Below are 15,272 nucleotides of genomic sequence, written 5' to 3' on the forward strand. Positions count from 1 at the left end.
CTAGGGGATCAAACACAGAAGCAATTGAAGGTTATTTCAAAAGTTAAGGGAAGAAAGAGTAGAAGCTTGGACCAACATGAAAATGATGACCATAGTGGGAAGTGAGCAAATTCTATCTCAAGTTTGTAAGCCTTTTATAAAACACAAGAATCTACATGGTGTTACATTCAATGAAAAGGGTGTAATGTATTCCAACTACAAGAGGCTAAAATGCCAGCATAAAAAATACCTCTGTCTCAGAGATCGGCTTCTTATCATTACACTTCTCATCTGATAGATCCGAGAAAAAACTGTCCTTCTTTCTACCCGGGGTTTTGTCAATAAACCATCCTCCTTCAGAACCTTCAGCAGGGGCCTTTGAAGGAATGGAGCCTGTTCTGGAAGTTATCCGTGGTGGTGAAGTAATGGATTCTTTTTGTTCCATCTCAGGAGTACTTGAAACAGAATCCAGATTTCCTTTCCGATACAAGGAGAGCAGTGAACTGTTCATATGATTTGCTGACTGGTGGAAACATGATTTTAGCATAAATTACTCAATAGGCACTCATGAAAATTTGATTACATGTATTAAGTTTTCTATATTTTCTTCTCAATACCTTTTCCCAAAACAATTACAGTCAGAAAATACATGTGCTCACAATACAATACTTCACAAACATTTACTATTCAAAAAGATGAACCCCCTCCATTCCAGGTTAATGTACAAATTTATACTTGGCAAATAAAACCAAATAAGAAAGGTTGTTTCTAAAACATCGAAGTATGAAAATGAGCTGGTAGGCAATTATTATCCTATCAATTCAACTAGATCAAATATAACGATATCATCATGACTTTTCTGGCCATTCTCTTCCCTTCTTTTTCCCTGTGTAACAGGCTATACACACAAATACTGGAAGGATGGCCAATCCATGAGTTCAATGCTCCACACAGAAATATTCAATTATTTACTAATGAAGATGTTCAAAGTCTCTAACTCTATTCCTTACTGGTCTTTTCTGAGGAGGATTCAAAATGATTTTCTAAAAATCAAAGTTGGTTCATTAAATATCTGGCTTACCTGTGGGTCTGGGTAATCTTCCATACTTGAATCATCAGAATAGCTTTCAGTATACCTCAGTAAAAAGAAGAAAAGAAATGTAAATGATTTTCTCCCACATCCTAAAAAAAAATACTACTCAAAACAAGAAAATAAACTGAGGCAAAATACTATGGTGGTAAAGAATCCAGGCTTTGGAATCAGAGAAGTGTGGATTCAAAATACAGCTTAAAAAAAAAATTCATCTTCACCAGATACTAGCTTTGTAATCTGAGCCTCAGCTTCCTTATCTATAAAATGGAGATTATAAATGATGTCTATCTCACTGGCTTATCGGATTTCCAGATGGCACAGTGGTAAAGAATCTGCCTGCCAATGCAGGACGTACAAGAGACACAGGTTTGACTCCTGGCTTGGGAAGATCCCCTGGAGGAGGGCATGGCAACCCATTCCAGTATTCTTGCCTGGGAAATCCCATGGACAGAGGAGCCTGGCGGGCTACAGTCCATGGGGTTGCAAAGAGTCAGACATGACTGAGCACGCACACACTGGCTTATCAGAGGATTAAATAAAAGCTTTAAAAAAATTGTTTTGCCCTACAATTCATGCTCTACAAAATTATCAAGAGTTAAATGAAATACCACAGATACAAGAAAAAAGTATAAGTAATTATTCTACATACTCTTGTGACAGAGGTCTAAGTGTATTAGCATAAATCATAAAAGAACAGATTGAAAGATATGACTAGGTAAAGATGTATAATTTTTCAATTAAAAGTCACTATAAACAAAAATAAAATGCAAATGGCAAACTGTGACAAGCATTTGTAACACAAATAAAAAGAGATATTATTTTACACAAAGAGCTCTGACAATAAGGAAAGTCCAAATAGATCTCAAATGAAAAACAAAATCCATAAATAAGCAATTCACAAAGGAAACACAAAATTAGTTATCAAAATATTACGAGTGAAAATAACACAATCAACTTTTTGCCTATAAAACTGGCAAAGATTAAATAACAAATATAACTAGAACTGCAAGCATGTTGAGAAATGCACTCTTTATACAAAACTGTTGGGAATATAAACCAAAGGCAACTTTTTTGGATGGCAACTGCATATGTACCAGAAATTTCAAAAATATAAATCTTTTTGATCCTAGAAATACCGCTTCAGGACTTCAACATAAAAAAGAAATCTGTACAAAGATATATATATTAAAGGATTATTTATTACATATACAATAGTGCAAAAATGGTAACAATTATAAGCCCACAAATGTGAAACTAATTATAAGAACTATGGTAAAGCCAAATAAAAAAAGAGCAGCTATAAAGAACAAAAAGGAGTTATCATCCATAGATCCTACAGTTATTAAAAGGAAAACAGAAGAGTATCTGGAAAAGTTTTATGTCAATAAATGCCACAAATTTTCAATGCCAAAATGCCAAAATAGGTGAAATGAACAAATTTTTTTAAAAGTACAATTTACCAATGCTGATGTAAGGGAAAAAAAGGGGGACGAGACCTATGTCTACCAAAATTAAATGTTATCAAACTCCTATCCACAAAAAAGACTCCAGGCCCAGATGAATCCTGGATGAATTCTACGAAATTTTCCAGAACAAAATAACAGTAACATTATACAAACATAAACTAGAGACCAAAAAACCCACACGCTTTCCAACTAATATTATAAGACCACTATAACAAAAGTCTGAAGAGGTTAGATAAGTATTCTGCTAGAACTCATACCAAAACCTAACAAAGAGGAAAAAAAAGAAAGAAAAAATTCAGATCAATGTGAAAACAGATGTAAACATCTACAGAAAAAGATTAGCAAATAGAGTTTTAAAATATATTACAAAGATAATGTTTTAGGACCAAGTAGGGTTTGTGGCAGGAATGCAAGATTGGTTTACCACTCAAAAATCAATAAAATTCACCAGATTCATAGAATAAAGGGAAAAAGCCAATAATAAAACCCTTAAATATCCACATAAAAAGCATTTGACGAATGTTATACCTATTCACGATGAAAACTTTCAGCAAACTAGGAATATTAGGAAGCTTTCTCAATCTGATAAAGAACACCTTTTAAAAAAACCTACAGCTAACATACATTTTGTTACTTAGTCACAAAGTCGTGTTCAACTCTTTCCAACTCGGTGGACAGCAGCCCACCAGGCTCCTCTGTCCTTGGGATTCCCCAGGCAACAATACTGGAGTGGGTTGCCATTTCCTTTACAGGCTATCTAAAGTTAAAGCCTGATCATACCAAATGTTGGTAATATGTAGAACTCTCACATGGTAACAGAGGAACTCTCACATACTGCTGATGCAAAGGTAAAATGATACAAACATTCTGAAAAAGAGTCTGGCAGTCTCAGTTACCATATGACTCAGCTATTCCGGTTCCAGTATTAAGAAATGAAAACACTCTCCACCAAAATGCCAGTACATAAGTGATCATAGTAGCTTTATTTGTAAAAACCAAAAAACGAAAACAATCCAAAACTAATATGTAAGCAGATTAAAAAAAATAGTGGTATATACATACATACATACATATAGGGCAATAAAAAGCAATGGAATTTTGATACACACAACACTGATAAATCTCAAACTTATTATCCTGAATGAAAGAATCTAAATTTTTAAAGTATTAATGCATACTCTGCAATTCCATATATACAAAATTCTAGAAAATATAAATATATAGTGACAGAAAGTAAATCAAAGGCTACCTCAGAATAGGAATGGAAGGAAAAATAAACTGCAAATGGGTGCAGGAAAATTTGTGAAGTTGATGGATATGCTTAGTATCTTGCTTAGGGTAATGGTTTAATGAGTATATAGATATGTCAAAAATCAATACACTGTACATTTTAAAAAATGTACCACTAATTGTACGTCAATTATACTGCAATACAGTCATAAAAGTGTCAACAATATTACTTCTTAAACAAAAAATTAATTGACACCTTTTTACATACCTGGCATTGTATTAGGACAGAGAAAAACAAAGCTAACGAGAAAGTTCTGTAAGTAACACAAATAATCTCATATACCAGATGACAGAAACACTATACTAAATTACCTTTGAGTTAAGGAAAAGCTGAGAAAGGAGTCCAAAAAGGCTTGAAAGGCAAGAAAATAACCTTTTGAAGGCTGACTCTTGAAGGCTGAGTCAAAGTTCATGAAGGGGAAATGAACACTCCAGCTACAGAAAACCACCCACACAAAGGCACAAAGAAAGAATCTAACCTCTCTGAGAAACAGCGAGTATTCCGCATGTCTGAAATAAGTCTGGAGAGGTTAGGTAAGTATTCTGCAGGAACTTATCAGCAATGAAGAGCCAAGTTATCCTGTTTGGAAGTTTTACAAGTAGGAATGTAACATGATCAGGTTAAAGTTTTAGAAAAACCCTCCACTCCATAATCCTTACTCATTATCCTCTTCACCGTGTCTTGCTCTTTTGGCCAGATGTTCATCTTCTAATTCTGCTAGATCCTTATGTTCTTTCTCACTACTAATTATGCTAAAAACTGAAACAAAAAGAAAAATGCCATGAGCTGAAACAATTCTATGACTTCATTAATAATTCGGCTCTAACACTAAAAGACTTACCTTTTTCCACCTGAATCCTAAAGGCATTTCTTTTCCTTCGACCATAGTCTATACTGAAAAACATAACAAGAAGTTTAGTACCAGGGTCTCCACCAATATTTTCCCATTAAGCTCAATCTAAATTGAGAACTTAACCTTACATGTATATATAATTATGTCACTATACTTACATTAACCATAAGCCTATTTTCAAACAAATTCTATGTTTACATTTTTACTACTCTAATTTTCCTTGACTAGAAATAGGGTTATAGCCGCAGCAAAGTTGCCACCTTGTACTGAAGACAACAGAGGAGGGATGAAATGAAGGCAGGCTACTGGATTTCTTGGATCCCACAAGACAAGCCAAAAGAACAATGCAGCTGTGAACATGTGTTACCTTTCAAAAAAACGGAAAGGCGGCTCCAAGGGAAGCTCCAAGTTGGCAGGGCTGCCACTCACACCATGCACCCAGGGCGCACAGGCCCAGACAGAGGCACTGTCTCTCGCTTGGTCCCAAAAAGCAGGGCAGTCATTCTATTGAGTCCAGAGGACAGAGCACTGAGCCAAAAACAATTACTCTTAAAGTCTAGTGAATCTGCCTTGCCAGGTTTTGGACTTGCTTAAGACCAGGACACCTTTCCTCTTCCCAATTTCTCCTTTTGGAATGAGAATGTTTATCCTATGCCTATCCCATCATATTTAGGAAACAGGTTAAGTTGTTGTCTGACTTCACAAGTTCACAGCCGGACAGGAATTCTACCTCAGGAGGAACTATACCTCGGGTCACACTCATGCATGCATGTTAGTCACTCAGTCATGTCCAACTCTTTGTGACCCCATGGACTGTAACCCACCAGGTTCCTCTGTCCATGGAATTCTCCAGGCAAGAATACTGGAGTGAGTTGCCATCTCCTTCTCCAAGTCACACTTGTACTTGAGTTAAATGATATTCAGATGAGATTTTGGATTCAGAGTTGATGCTGAAATTGGTTAAGAACTTCTGGGGTGGCTGGGATGGACAGAGTATATTTGCAAACAATGAAGGCATGAATTTGGGGGGCAAAAGGGCAGTGTTAGGAGCTTAACTGTGTCCCTCTAAAATTCATAATGTTTAAGTCCTAATCCTCAGTATCTCAGGATATACCTGTTTTTGGAGATATGGCTTTAAAGAGGCAACTAAAGGGAGGGAGGGAGGAGAGGCGTTCAGGATGGGAGGGATACATGCATACCTGTGGTGGATTCATGCTGATGTATGGCAAAAAACCATCACAATATTGTAAACAAATTATCCTCCAATTAAAATTAATTTAAATAAATAGACACATTAAAAAAAAAAAGATGTAACTAAAGGGACTTCCCTGGAGGTCCAGTGGTTAAGACCCTGCACTGCCAATGCCGGGGGCATAGGTTCGATCCCTGGTCAGGGAATAAGATGCCACATGGCACGCAGTATTGGCCAAAAGATAAAAAGAGGTAACTAAGGTAAAATGAAGTCATATGGGTGGGCCCTAATCCAATATGACCAGTGTCTTCTTAAGAATAAGAGATCAGGATACAGATGCACACAGAAGGAAGAGCAAGTAGAGACACAGGGAGAAGATAGCCATCTGCAAGTCAGGAAGAAACCTCAAAAAGAAAGCAATCCTGACAACTCCTAGATCGTGAAGCTGTAGCCTCCACAACATTAAGGAATACAATTTCTGTTGTTTAAGCCACCTAGTCTATGATGCTTTTTGATGGCAGCCTTAGCAAATTAATATACAGACAAAGGGAGAGAAAAAAACAGAGACACCAATACACAAAGCAGGGATAATTAATGAGGAAAGATATCAGAAGACCTGGAACCGAGGCACAAAAGAAGGATTTAATTTGTAGTGCAAAGACTGCAGGAATGACACATTTTTAGATAGTCAGGAAGCTGAAGGAGATCATGCCTGATGGTTTTCATTTTTTAGTGAAGAGAATACTACTACTGACGAGTGAGTAAGATGCTGAAATCTAAGAAGTAGCCATTTTCATTAATAACAAGGGCAGCTCCTTCCATATAACTGGTGCTTGATAAATGCTTATATAAATGAACTGAGTTCTAAACCTGTGGATTGGTGAACTAAAGCTAGCAGCTATAAATATCAACTGGAAATGCAGCTATAAATACCAACTGGAAATTTAGGTAGGATGGAAATTTAAAAAATGGTTGGAAAGGGACTTCCATGGTGGTGCAGTGGTAAAGAATCCCCTGCCAATGCAGGTGACATGGGTTTGAACCCTGGCCCAGGAAGATCCCACACGCTGCAGGACAACTAAGCCCATGCGCCTCAACTGCTGAGCCTGTGCTCTAGAGCCCAGGAGCCACAAATACTGAGCCCAAATGCTCTAGAGCATATGCTCTGCAACAAGAGGAGCCTCCACAACGAGAAGCCCAAGTACCATAACTGGAGAGTAGTTCTTGATGGCCACTAGAGGAAAGCCCTCGCAGCACGAAGACCCAGCACAGCCACACAAATAAATAAACAAATAAATCTGTTTTTAAAGAAAGGTAGGAAAGAAAAGCAAAAATTTGGAGACTACATTTCTTTACCTGTACATTCTTTGTAAATCACATGCTAAGATTCCAGTGTCCACATATTTGCCGCATCTGTTACTGGTGAGGTACTGAAACAGAAAACATGACAAATACAGCACAGTAGTTCACACTCAGTGACTGTAATCAATGACTAAGCAACTGAGCTATTCGAACATGTTATACTTTAATGCAAACTCATTAATAAAGCATGCTAGAAACATAAACAAAAATCACCAGACAATTGCCAAGTCAGAATAAAAGAATTTAATTAACATTATTAATCACTATGAAATGCAATAACAATAACCAGAATGGCTATAAGGCAGTAGGTGAGAGCTTATTATATCCCAGATTCCCAGACATACCACAACAAAGCACTGAACTTGTAAGAGCACTAAGGGATATTTTAAATTTGAAGGAACACAGTATTTGATCTGTCCATCTGCAGGAACTACATATGACCCTCAAACAACATGGGTTTGAACTGCACTAGTCCACTTACAGCAGATTTTTTCGATAAATACATTTTACAGTACTACATGATCCAGGGCTGGTTGAATATGCCAATATAGAACCACAAATATAAAAAGCCAACTGTAGCTATACACAGATTTTCAAATGAATGGGGCTGGGGGGAGAAGGGGATGTTGGCATCCCAACCCTCATATTGTTCAAGGGTCAATTGTACTAGCCTGAGACAATTCATGGTTTCAATATTAAATCACCTTCTAACGATGTCACATCTTTGCAAAACTGGGTTTCCAGCGTTTCTTGTAATAAAAATCAAGGTGGAACAGGAAATGAATAGCAGTGTCAATCTGATCTCAAAGTATGAGAAGTTGTGCAGTGCCCAAAAGGCATACAAATTTCACCAGTAAATAACTGTGGTTATTTAAGAATGAAATATTGGGTCAGCCAAAGTAAAAAACCTGAATGGACTTTTTGGCCAGCCCAATACAAACATACTGGGGCCTGGGCTTCCCCGGTGGTTCAGCTGGTAAAAGAATTCACCTGCAATGTGGGAGACCTGGGTTTGATCCCTGGGTTGAGAAGACCCCCTGGAGAAGGAAAAGGCTACCCACTCCAGTATTCTGGCCTGGAGAATTTCATGGACTGTATAGTCCACAGGGTCATGAAGAGTCGGACACGACTGAGTGACTTTCACTGACTGACTTTGGGACCTAGAAACAAGAGCCTGGTAAAGCTGCCTGGTAAAGCTGTTCTAGGGGCCTTTTACACATTCTCTTTTAGTGCTCACAATGCTATGAGGTAGATGTTACTCTCCCCCTATTTTATTTTTTAAAAATTATTTATTTATTGGCTGTGCTAGGTCTTCGTTGCTGCACAGGCTTCTCACTGCAGTGGCTTCTCTGGCTGCAGAACAGGGGCTATAGGACGCAAAAGCTTCAGTATGTGCAGCTCCAGGCTCTAGAGCACAGCCTCAGTAGTTGTGGTACATGGGCTTAGTTATTCTGGGGCATGTAGGCTCTTCCAGGATCAGGGATGGAACCATGTCTCCTGTATTGGCAGGCAGATTCTTTACCAGTGAGTAACAAGGGAAGCACTCTGCTCTGATTTGAAGCTTTAAAAGCTTACTTACTTGCTTCAGAACAGATCAGATCAGATCATTCGCTCAGTCGTGTCCGACTCTTTGCAACCCCATGAATCACAGCATGCCAGGCCTCCCTGTCCATCACCAACTCCCGGAGTTCACCCAGACTCACGTCCATTGAGTCAGTGATGCCATCCAGCCATCTCATCCTCTGTCGTCCCCTTCTCCTCCTGCCCCCAATCCCTCCCAGCATCAGAGACTTTTCCAATGAGTCACCTCTTCGCATGAGGTGGCCAAAGTACTGGAGTTTCAGCTTTAGCATCATCCTTCCAAAGAAATCCCAGGGCTGATCTCCTTTAGAATGGACTGGTTAGATCCCCTTGCAGTCCAAGGGACTCTCAAGAGTCTTCTCCAACACCACAGTTCAAAAGCATCAATTCTTCGGTGCTCAGCCTTCTCCACAGTCCAACTGTCATATCCATACATGACCACAGGAAAAACCATAGCCTTGACTAGACAAACCTTTGTTGGCAAAGTAATGTCTCTGCTTTTCAATATTGATATTTCAATATTTCAATTTTTCAACCTTTTCTAGGTTGGTCATAACCTTCCTTCCAAGGAGTAAGCGTCTTTTAATTTCATGGCTGCGGTCACCATCTGCAGTGATTTTGGAGCCCCAAAAAATAAAGTCTGACACTGTTTCCCCATCTATTTCCCATGAAGTGATGGGACTGGATGCCATGATCTTCGTTTTCTGAATGCTGAGCTTTAAGCCAACTTTTTCACTCTCCACTTTCACTTTCATCAAGAGGCTTTTTAGTTCCTCTTCACTTTCTGCCATAAGGGTGGTGTCATCTGCATATCTGAGGTTATTGATATTTCTCCCGGCAATCTTGATTCCAGCTTGTGCTTCTTCCAGTCCAGCGTTTCTCATGATGTACTCTGCATATAAGTTAAATAAACAGGGTGACAATATACAGCCTTGACATACTCCTTTTCCTATTTGGAACCAGTCTGTTGTTCCATGTCCAGTTCTAACCGTTGCTTCCTGAGCTGCAGACAGGTTTCTCCAGAGGCAGATCAGGTGGTCTGGTATTCCCATCTCTTTCAGAATTTTCCACAGTTGATTGTGATTGTGATTGTGATTGTGACACTGACCAAAGTCCAAGGCTTTGGTCAATAGAGCAAATATTTTTTTATAGTCAATAAAGCAGAAATAGATGTTTTTCTGGAACTCTCTTGCTTTTTCCATGATCCAGCGGATGTTGGCAATTTGATCTCTGGTTCCTCTGCCTTTTCTAAAACCAGCTTGAACATCAGGCAGTTCACGGTTCACATATTGCTGAAGCCTGGCTTGGAGAATTTTGAGCATTACTTTACTAGCGTGTGAGATGAGTGCAATTGTGCGGTAGTTTGAACATTCTTTGGCATTGCCTTTCTTTGGGATTGGAATGAAAACTGACCTTTTCCAGTCCTGTGGCCACTGCTGAGTTTTCCAAATTTTCTGGCATATTGAGTGCAGCACTTTCACAGCATTATCTTCCAGGATTTGGAATAGCTCAACTGGAATTCTATCACCTCCACTAGCTTTGTTCACAGTGATGCTTTACGATTATACAGTGGAAGTGAGAAATAGATTTAAGGGCCTAGATCTGATAGATAGAGTGCCTGATGAACTATGGAATGAGGTTCGTGACATTGTACAGGAGACAGGGATCAAGACCATCCCCATGGAAAAGAAATGCAAAAAAGCAAAATGGCTGTCTGGGGAGGCCTTACAAATAGCTGTGAAAAGAAGAGAAGCGAAAAGCAAAGGAGAAAAGGAAAGATATAAACATCTGAATGCAGAGTTCCAAAGAATAGCAAGAAGAGATAAGAAAGCCTTCTTTAGCCATCAATGCAAAGAGATAGAGGAAAACAACAGAATGGGAAAGACTAGAGATCTCTTCAAAAAAATCAGAGATACCAAAGGAACATTTCATGCAAAGATGGGCTCGATAAAGGACAGAAATGGTATAGACTTAACAGAAGCAGAAGATATTAATAAGAGATGGCAAGGATACACAGAAGAACTGTACAAAAAAGATCTTCATGACCCAGATAATCACGATGGTGTGATCACTGACCTAGAGCCAGACATTCTGGAATGTGAAGTCAAGTGGGCCTTAGAAAGCATCACTTACTTGCTTACCAGCCCGTAGGTTACAGGGCCAGATTTCAAACCTAGAATGTTTAGTGATCAACTCACAAGTTTCAATATTTGCTAATTATCTAGTTTAGGTTCCCCACTTTATACAGCAATTTCTTCTCAAGGATCCCTAATACATGAGAACTGCCTCGGCATAAATGTCCCCAATGGCAAGAGACTAGGTGTCCAAAGCTGCAGTTTCAGTTAATTGTCCCCTTTTCTGGACTCCTATAGATTGCTGTCATTTACCACAGTCAATCTTGAATTGCACATATATATCTCAAACCCACTTCAAATCAAAAACAACAGGACTACAACCACTTTAACCTGCTAAGTTTTAGAGTAATCTGTTATATAGCAATAGATTAATGTGCTGGTTAAAAGGAGGCAAGTGTACTGCTTGAAAGATGTCTAAAATGTATTGCTACATGAAACAAACAAGCAGCAGAAGAAATGCAGATGAGCCTGTGTGATTTAAAGAAAAAATCTATAAGTGCATATATGCATACAAAATTTTAAGACAAGTACAACAGAAACTCTCCATGATTACTCATGCAGAAGTGGAGTGGAGATGAAAAGAATTCTTTCTTCTCATTTTATACCCTCCAGTTCCCTTTTTTTGGAGAAGGAAATGGCAACCCACACCAGTATTCTTGCCTGGAGAATCCCATGGACAGAGGAGCCTGGAGGGCTACAGTCCACGGGGTCACAAAGAGTCGGACATGACTGAGCAACTTCACTTTCTTTCCCTTTATTTTAAACCATAAGAACCTATTACTCTTATTTTTTAAATTACTATTTATTTGACTGTGCCAGGTCTTAGTTGTGACATACAGTATTCCTGGTTTTCGATGCGGCATGTGGGTTCCAGTTCCCTGACCAGTGTTCAAACCCAGGTTTCCTGCATTGGGAGCATGGAGTCTCAACCACCAGACCACCAGGGAAGTCCCCCTATTACTTTTATAATGAACCAAAGTAAAAAGAGAGGAAAACTGCTAATGTCAAACGCTGCAGAGCAGTCAAGTGTGGCAAAAACTGAGAAGAGGCCACTGGATTTAGCCATTAGGAGTTACTGCTCGGAGATCTGAATAAACTGAAGCAGCAAATTGTGCGAACATTCAGAGAAAGAGCAATAAAGTGAGTAAACTGCAAAAACAGAAGTCCTGTGCCCAGGAAGTTTAAGAAGGTCCATGTGGATAGGACCGTGCAATCAAGGGAGATTACAAAAGGGGAAAAAAGCAATGGACAAAAAGGTAGATGGGGCCAAAATACAAAGGGCTATTTAGGATGGATTTTACTCTAGATGTCTGAAAGTCCACAGAAGGGTTTTGAGTAGGACCCTGGCACACTCCAATCTTCCCTTTAAAATGATCTCCCTGGGTGCTCTTAGTGTAGAACAGACTAAGTAAAACCAGTAACAGTGAGATCAGTTAGGAGGTATTTCAACAGTCTAAAGGGAGTGTGGTTTGAACTAGGATGTTAGAAAGAAAGTGACAGTCTCTAAGTCCTGTCCAACTCTTTGAGATCCCATGGACTGTAGTCCACGGAATTCTCCAGGCCAGAATACTGAAGTGGGTAGCCTCTCCCTTCTCCAGGGGATCTCCCCGACCCAGGAATTGAACCGGGGTCTCCTGCATTGCAGTTGGATTCTTTACCAACTGAGTTATCAGGGAAGCCCAAGTGATTAGGTTTGAAGTATATTTCGAAGGTAAAGCCAAATAGGTCACTGATTAATTGGTTACAGCAAGTCAAGAGTCAGAATGATTCTTAAGGTTCTGGGCCTTAACAAATGGATAGATGGTGCGATGTCATTTACTGAAATAAAACAACACAAAGAAAAGAACAGTTTGGAGATCAATACTCTAAGCTGAAATCCTACAAGATACTCATGAGAAGATGTTGAGTATGCAGCTGGATATATCAATCTGGAACTCAAGATAAAATCAACACTGGATTATAATATAAATTTTGAAGTCATGAATGGATGTATAATATTTAAAGGTACTAGACTGGATGAGATCACCTAGAAGTATGCACAGATAGATAGAATATAAAGAGAAGGTAAGAGCACAGGTGCTCAAGGCACTTCCAACATTTAAAGGTGAAAGGAAGAAACAGATTCAAAAAACTGACGATATAGGAGCTGGAAGGGTAAAAGAAAAACAAGGTGAGAATATAGCTCTTAAAGTGTCCCTCCCTCCTTCTAACTGAGTGCTTAGTAATCTAAATGTCCAAGGCATTTACCACACAATGCATTCCACTGACGATTATGAATACAAAAAAAAAAAAAAAAAGGGCAGGTAAAGTGCCCGTTATGAAGTAAGATTCAGAGTACTTGTCTTTACTGGTGTCCGAACCTGACTCCAAGTTTCCTAAGAAAGGAAGTTAACGTATTCTTTATGACCCCGAAAGCAATTCTTCCCTACAAGGTTTCGAGGAACATTTCCTTCCCAACTACACAAGACAGGAATTTTAAACTCAAACGCCATCTCCACTCTCTTTACGGATCTGCACAGAGGTCAGGCAGATCCGGGCAGGCCCTCATCAAGCTGCTGCCTCTCAGAGTCTCGGGCTGCGCCTTGAAACTCGGCCGCAAAATGAGGAGGAAGGGGCTTGAACCACCCGCGAAGAAGTGGAGTCGTCAACAGCCCCACGCTGGAATCCAGACTGACGCTGGCGGCAAGTCAGTCCGATCTAGAAACCTCCCCCCTTCTCCCAGCTGCGGCGAGAAAGGGCCTCTGGGGCTCCTGAGCAGCGAACGCGGACCACTCTGAGAGCTGGCCGTGCAGGATACACACCTGGATAACGCGCTGCTTCAGTTTATTATCCACGAACCTCGCGGGCCTGGGCTTCATCGCAGCTGCCTCTACTGTTGCTGCAGGGACTTCACGTGAACCGGGGGCCTCCCCGAGGCTGTCCACGGCGATTGCCGAGCCAGCTGCCCAAGAAAATGCGCCCCACCCGCCCTAGCCCACGCCGTTCCCTTCAAGACTTTTGTACCGCGAGTAAACTGGGAAAAAATCACCAAGAACAAGATGAAGATTTGAGAGAAGAAGGGAGTTTTTCAGAGTCTTATTTTACAGGCTTGTCCAAGAGGCCCTGGAATACAAGGACCCATTTGAACACGCTCAACTTTATTGTTCCCGACTCTGCGGACACGCGCAGGGGCGGGAGCTGGGAGGTTCCTGCGGGGGCGTGGCCACCCACGTCTGTAACAGGTTTCTAGCCTGTCGAGGAGCACAGTTTGCGAATTTAGTTAATCTTGACCCGGAATCTTAAAACCGAAGCTGGGTAATTGTGATGATTAGATCAGGGTAAAAACACACCGCCACCCTCCTGCTTATTTTCGCACACAGTGACCCACGTTAGTGAGTCCCGACAAAGGGGCTTGGTGTCCAAAAAAAAAAAAAAATTAGCTTAACCAGAAAACTAAACCATCTGTTACATTTGGGAATCGCTTGGTCTTACGGTATTTTCGGCAGATAATTCCTTGAGCACATCCACTGGCAGACTCCATCTTGGGCTAGAAACTGCCCGGGATTTTCTTAACTATGTATTTGCCCGCAAAGAAGTTTATCTTGCATCTCAGAAGATACAAATAAAGAATCAATTTTCAAAAAATTTACTGTCTTTAGTTTCTACCTGTTTGTTTGTTTCAATTGTGTTCTCAATATTCTTATTTGAGGTCTTACTTGGCTTATGAGACTATTAAGTGCAGCCTATATGTCAGAAAATTTGGAAATCTCAGCAGTGGCCACAGGACTGGAAAAGGTCAGTTTTCGTTCCAATCCCAAAGAAAGGCAATGCCAAAAAATGCTCAAACTACCACACAATTGCACTCATCTCACATGCTAGTAAAGTAATGCTCAAAATTCTCCAAGCCAGGCTTCAGCAATACATGAACTGTAAACTTCCAGATGTTCAAGCTGGTTTTAGAAAAGGCAGAGGAACCAGAGATCAAATTGCCAACATCCACTGGATCATCGAAAAAGCAAGAGAGTTCCAGAAAAACATCTACTTCTGCTTTACTGACTATGCCAAAGCCTTTGACTGTGTGGATCACAATAAACTGGAAAATTCTGAAAGAGATGGGAATACCAGACCACCTGACCTGCCTCTGGAGAAACCTGTCTGCAGGTCAGGAAGCAACAGTTAGAACTGGACATGGAACAACAGACTGGTTCCAAATAGGAAAAGGAGTACCTCAAGGCTGTATATTGTCATCCTGCTTATTTAATTTATATGAGAAACATCATGAGTACATCATGAGAAACGCTGGGCTGGATGAAGCACAGGCTGTAATCAAGTTTTCTGGGA

At 40.0% G+C, this 15,272-nt stretch overlaps 1 protein-coding gene across 11 annotated transcripts in view; it reads right to left on the bottom strand.

The window, feature by feature from the left end:
- The window catches only part of NVL (nuclear VCP like), a 179,037-nt gene extending 165,150 nt beyond the window's left edge, over window positions 1-13,887 (bottom strand). For 7 of the 11 annotated variants that reach the window (XM_070768021.1, XM_070768020.1, XM_070768023.1 and 4 more), the window contains exons 1-6: window positions 13,754-13,887; window positions 7,231-7,304; window positions 4,671-4,723; window positions 4,489-4,588; window positions 1,061-1,115; window positions 230-502 (exon numbers count right to left, since the gene is read on the bottom strand). In XM_070768021.1, coding sequence (XP_070624122.1) covers window positions 230-502; window positions 1,061-1,115; window positions 4,489-4,588; window positions 4,671-4,723; window positions 7,231-7,304; window positions 13,754-13,810 — 612 coding nt within the window. In that variant the 5' untranslated portion in view covers window positions 13,811-13,887. The other 4 variants (XM_070768028.1, XM_070768027.1, XM_070768026.1 and 1 more) reach the window with 4 other exon arrangements.
- Between the last annotated feature and the right edge of the window lie 1,385 nt (window positions 13,888-15,272).

The sequence above is a fragment of the Bos indicus genome, chromosome 16 (assembly GCF_029378745.1).
Source record: "Bos indicus isolate NIAB-ARS_2022 breed Sahiwal x Tharparkar chromosome 16, NIAB-ARS_B.indTharparkar_mat_pri_1.0, whole genome shotgun sequence".
Taxonomy (NCBI): Eukaryota; Metazoa; Chordata; class Mammalia; order Artiodactyla; family Bovidae; genus Bos; species Bos indicus.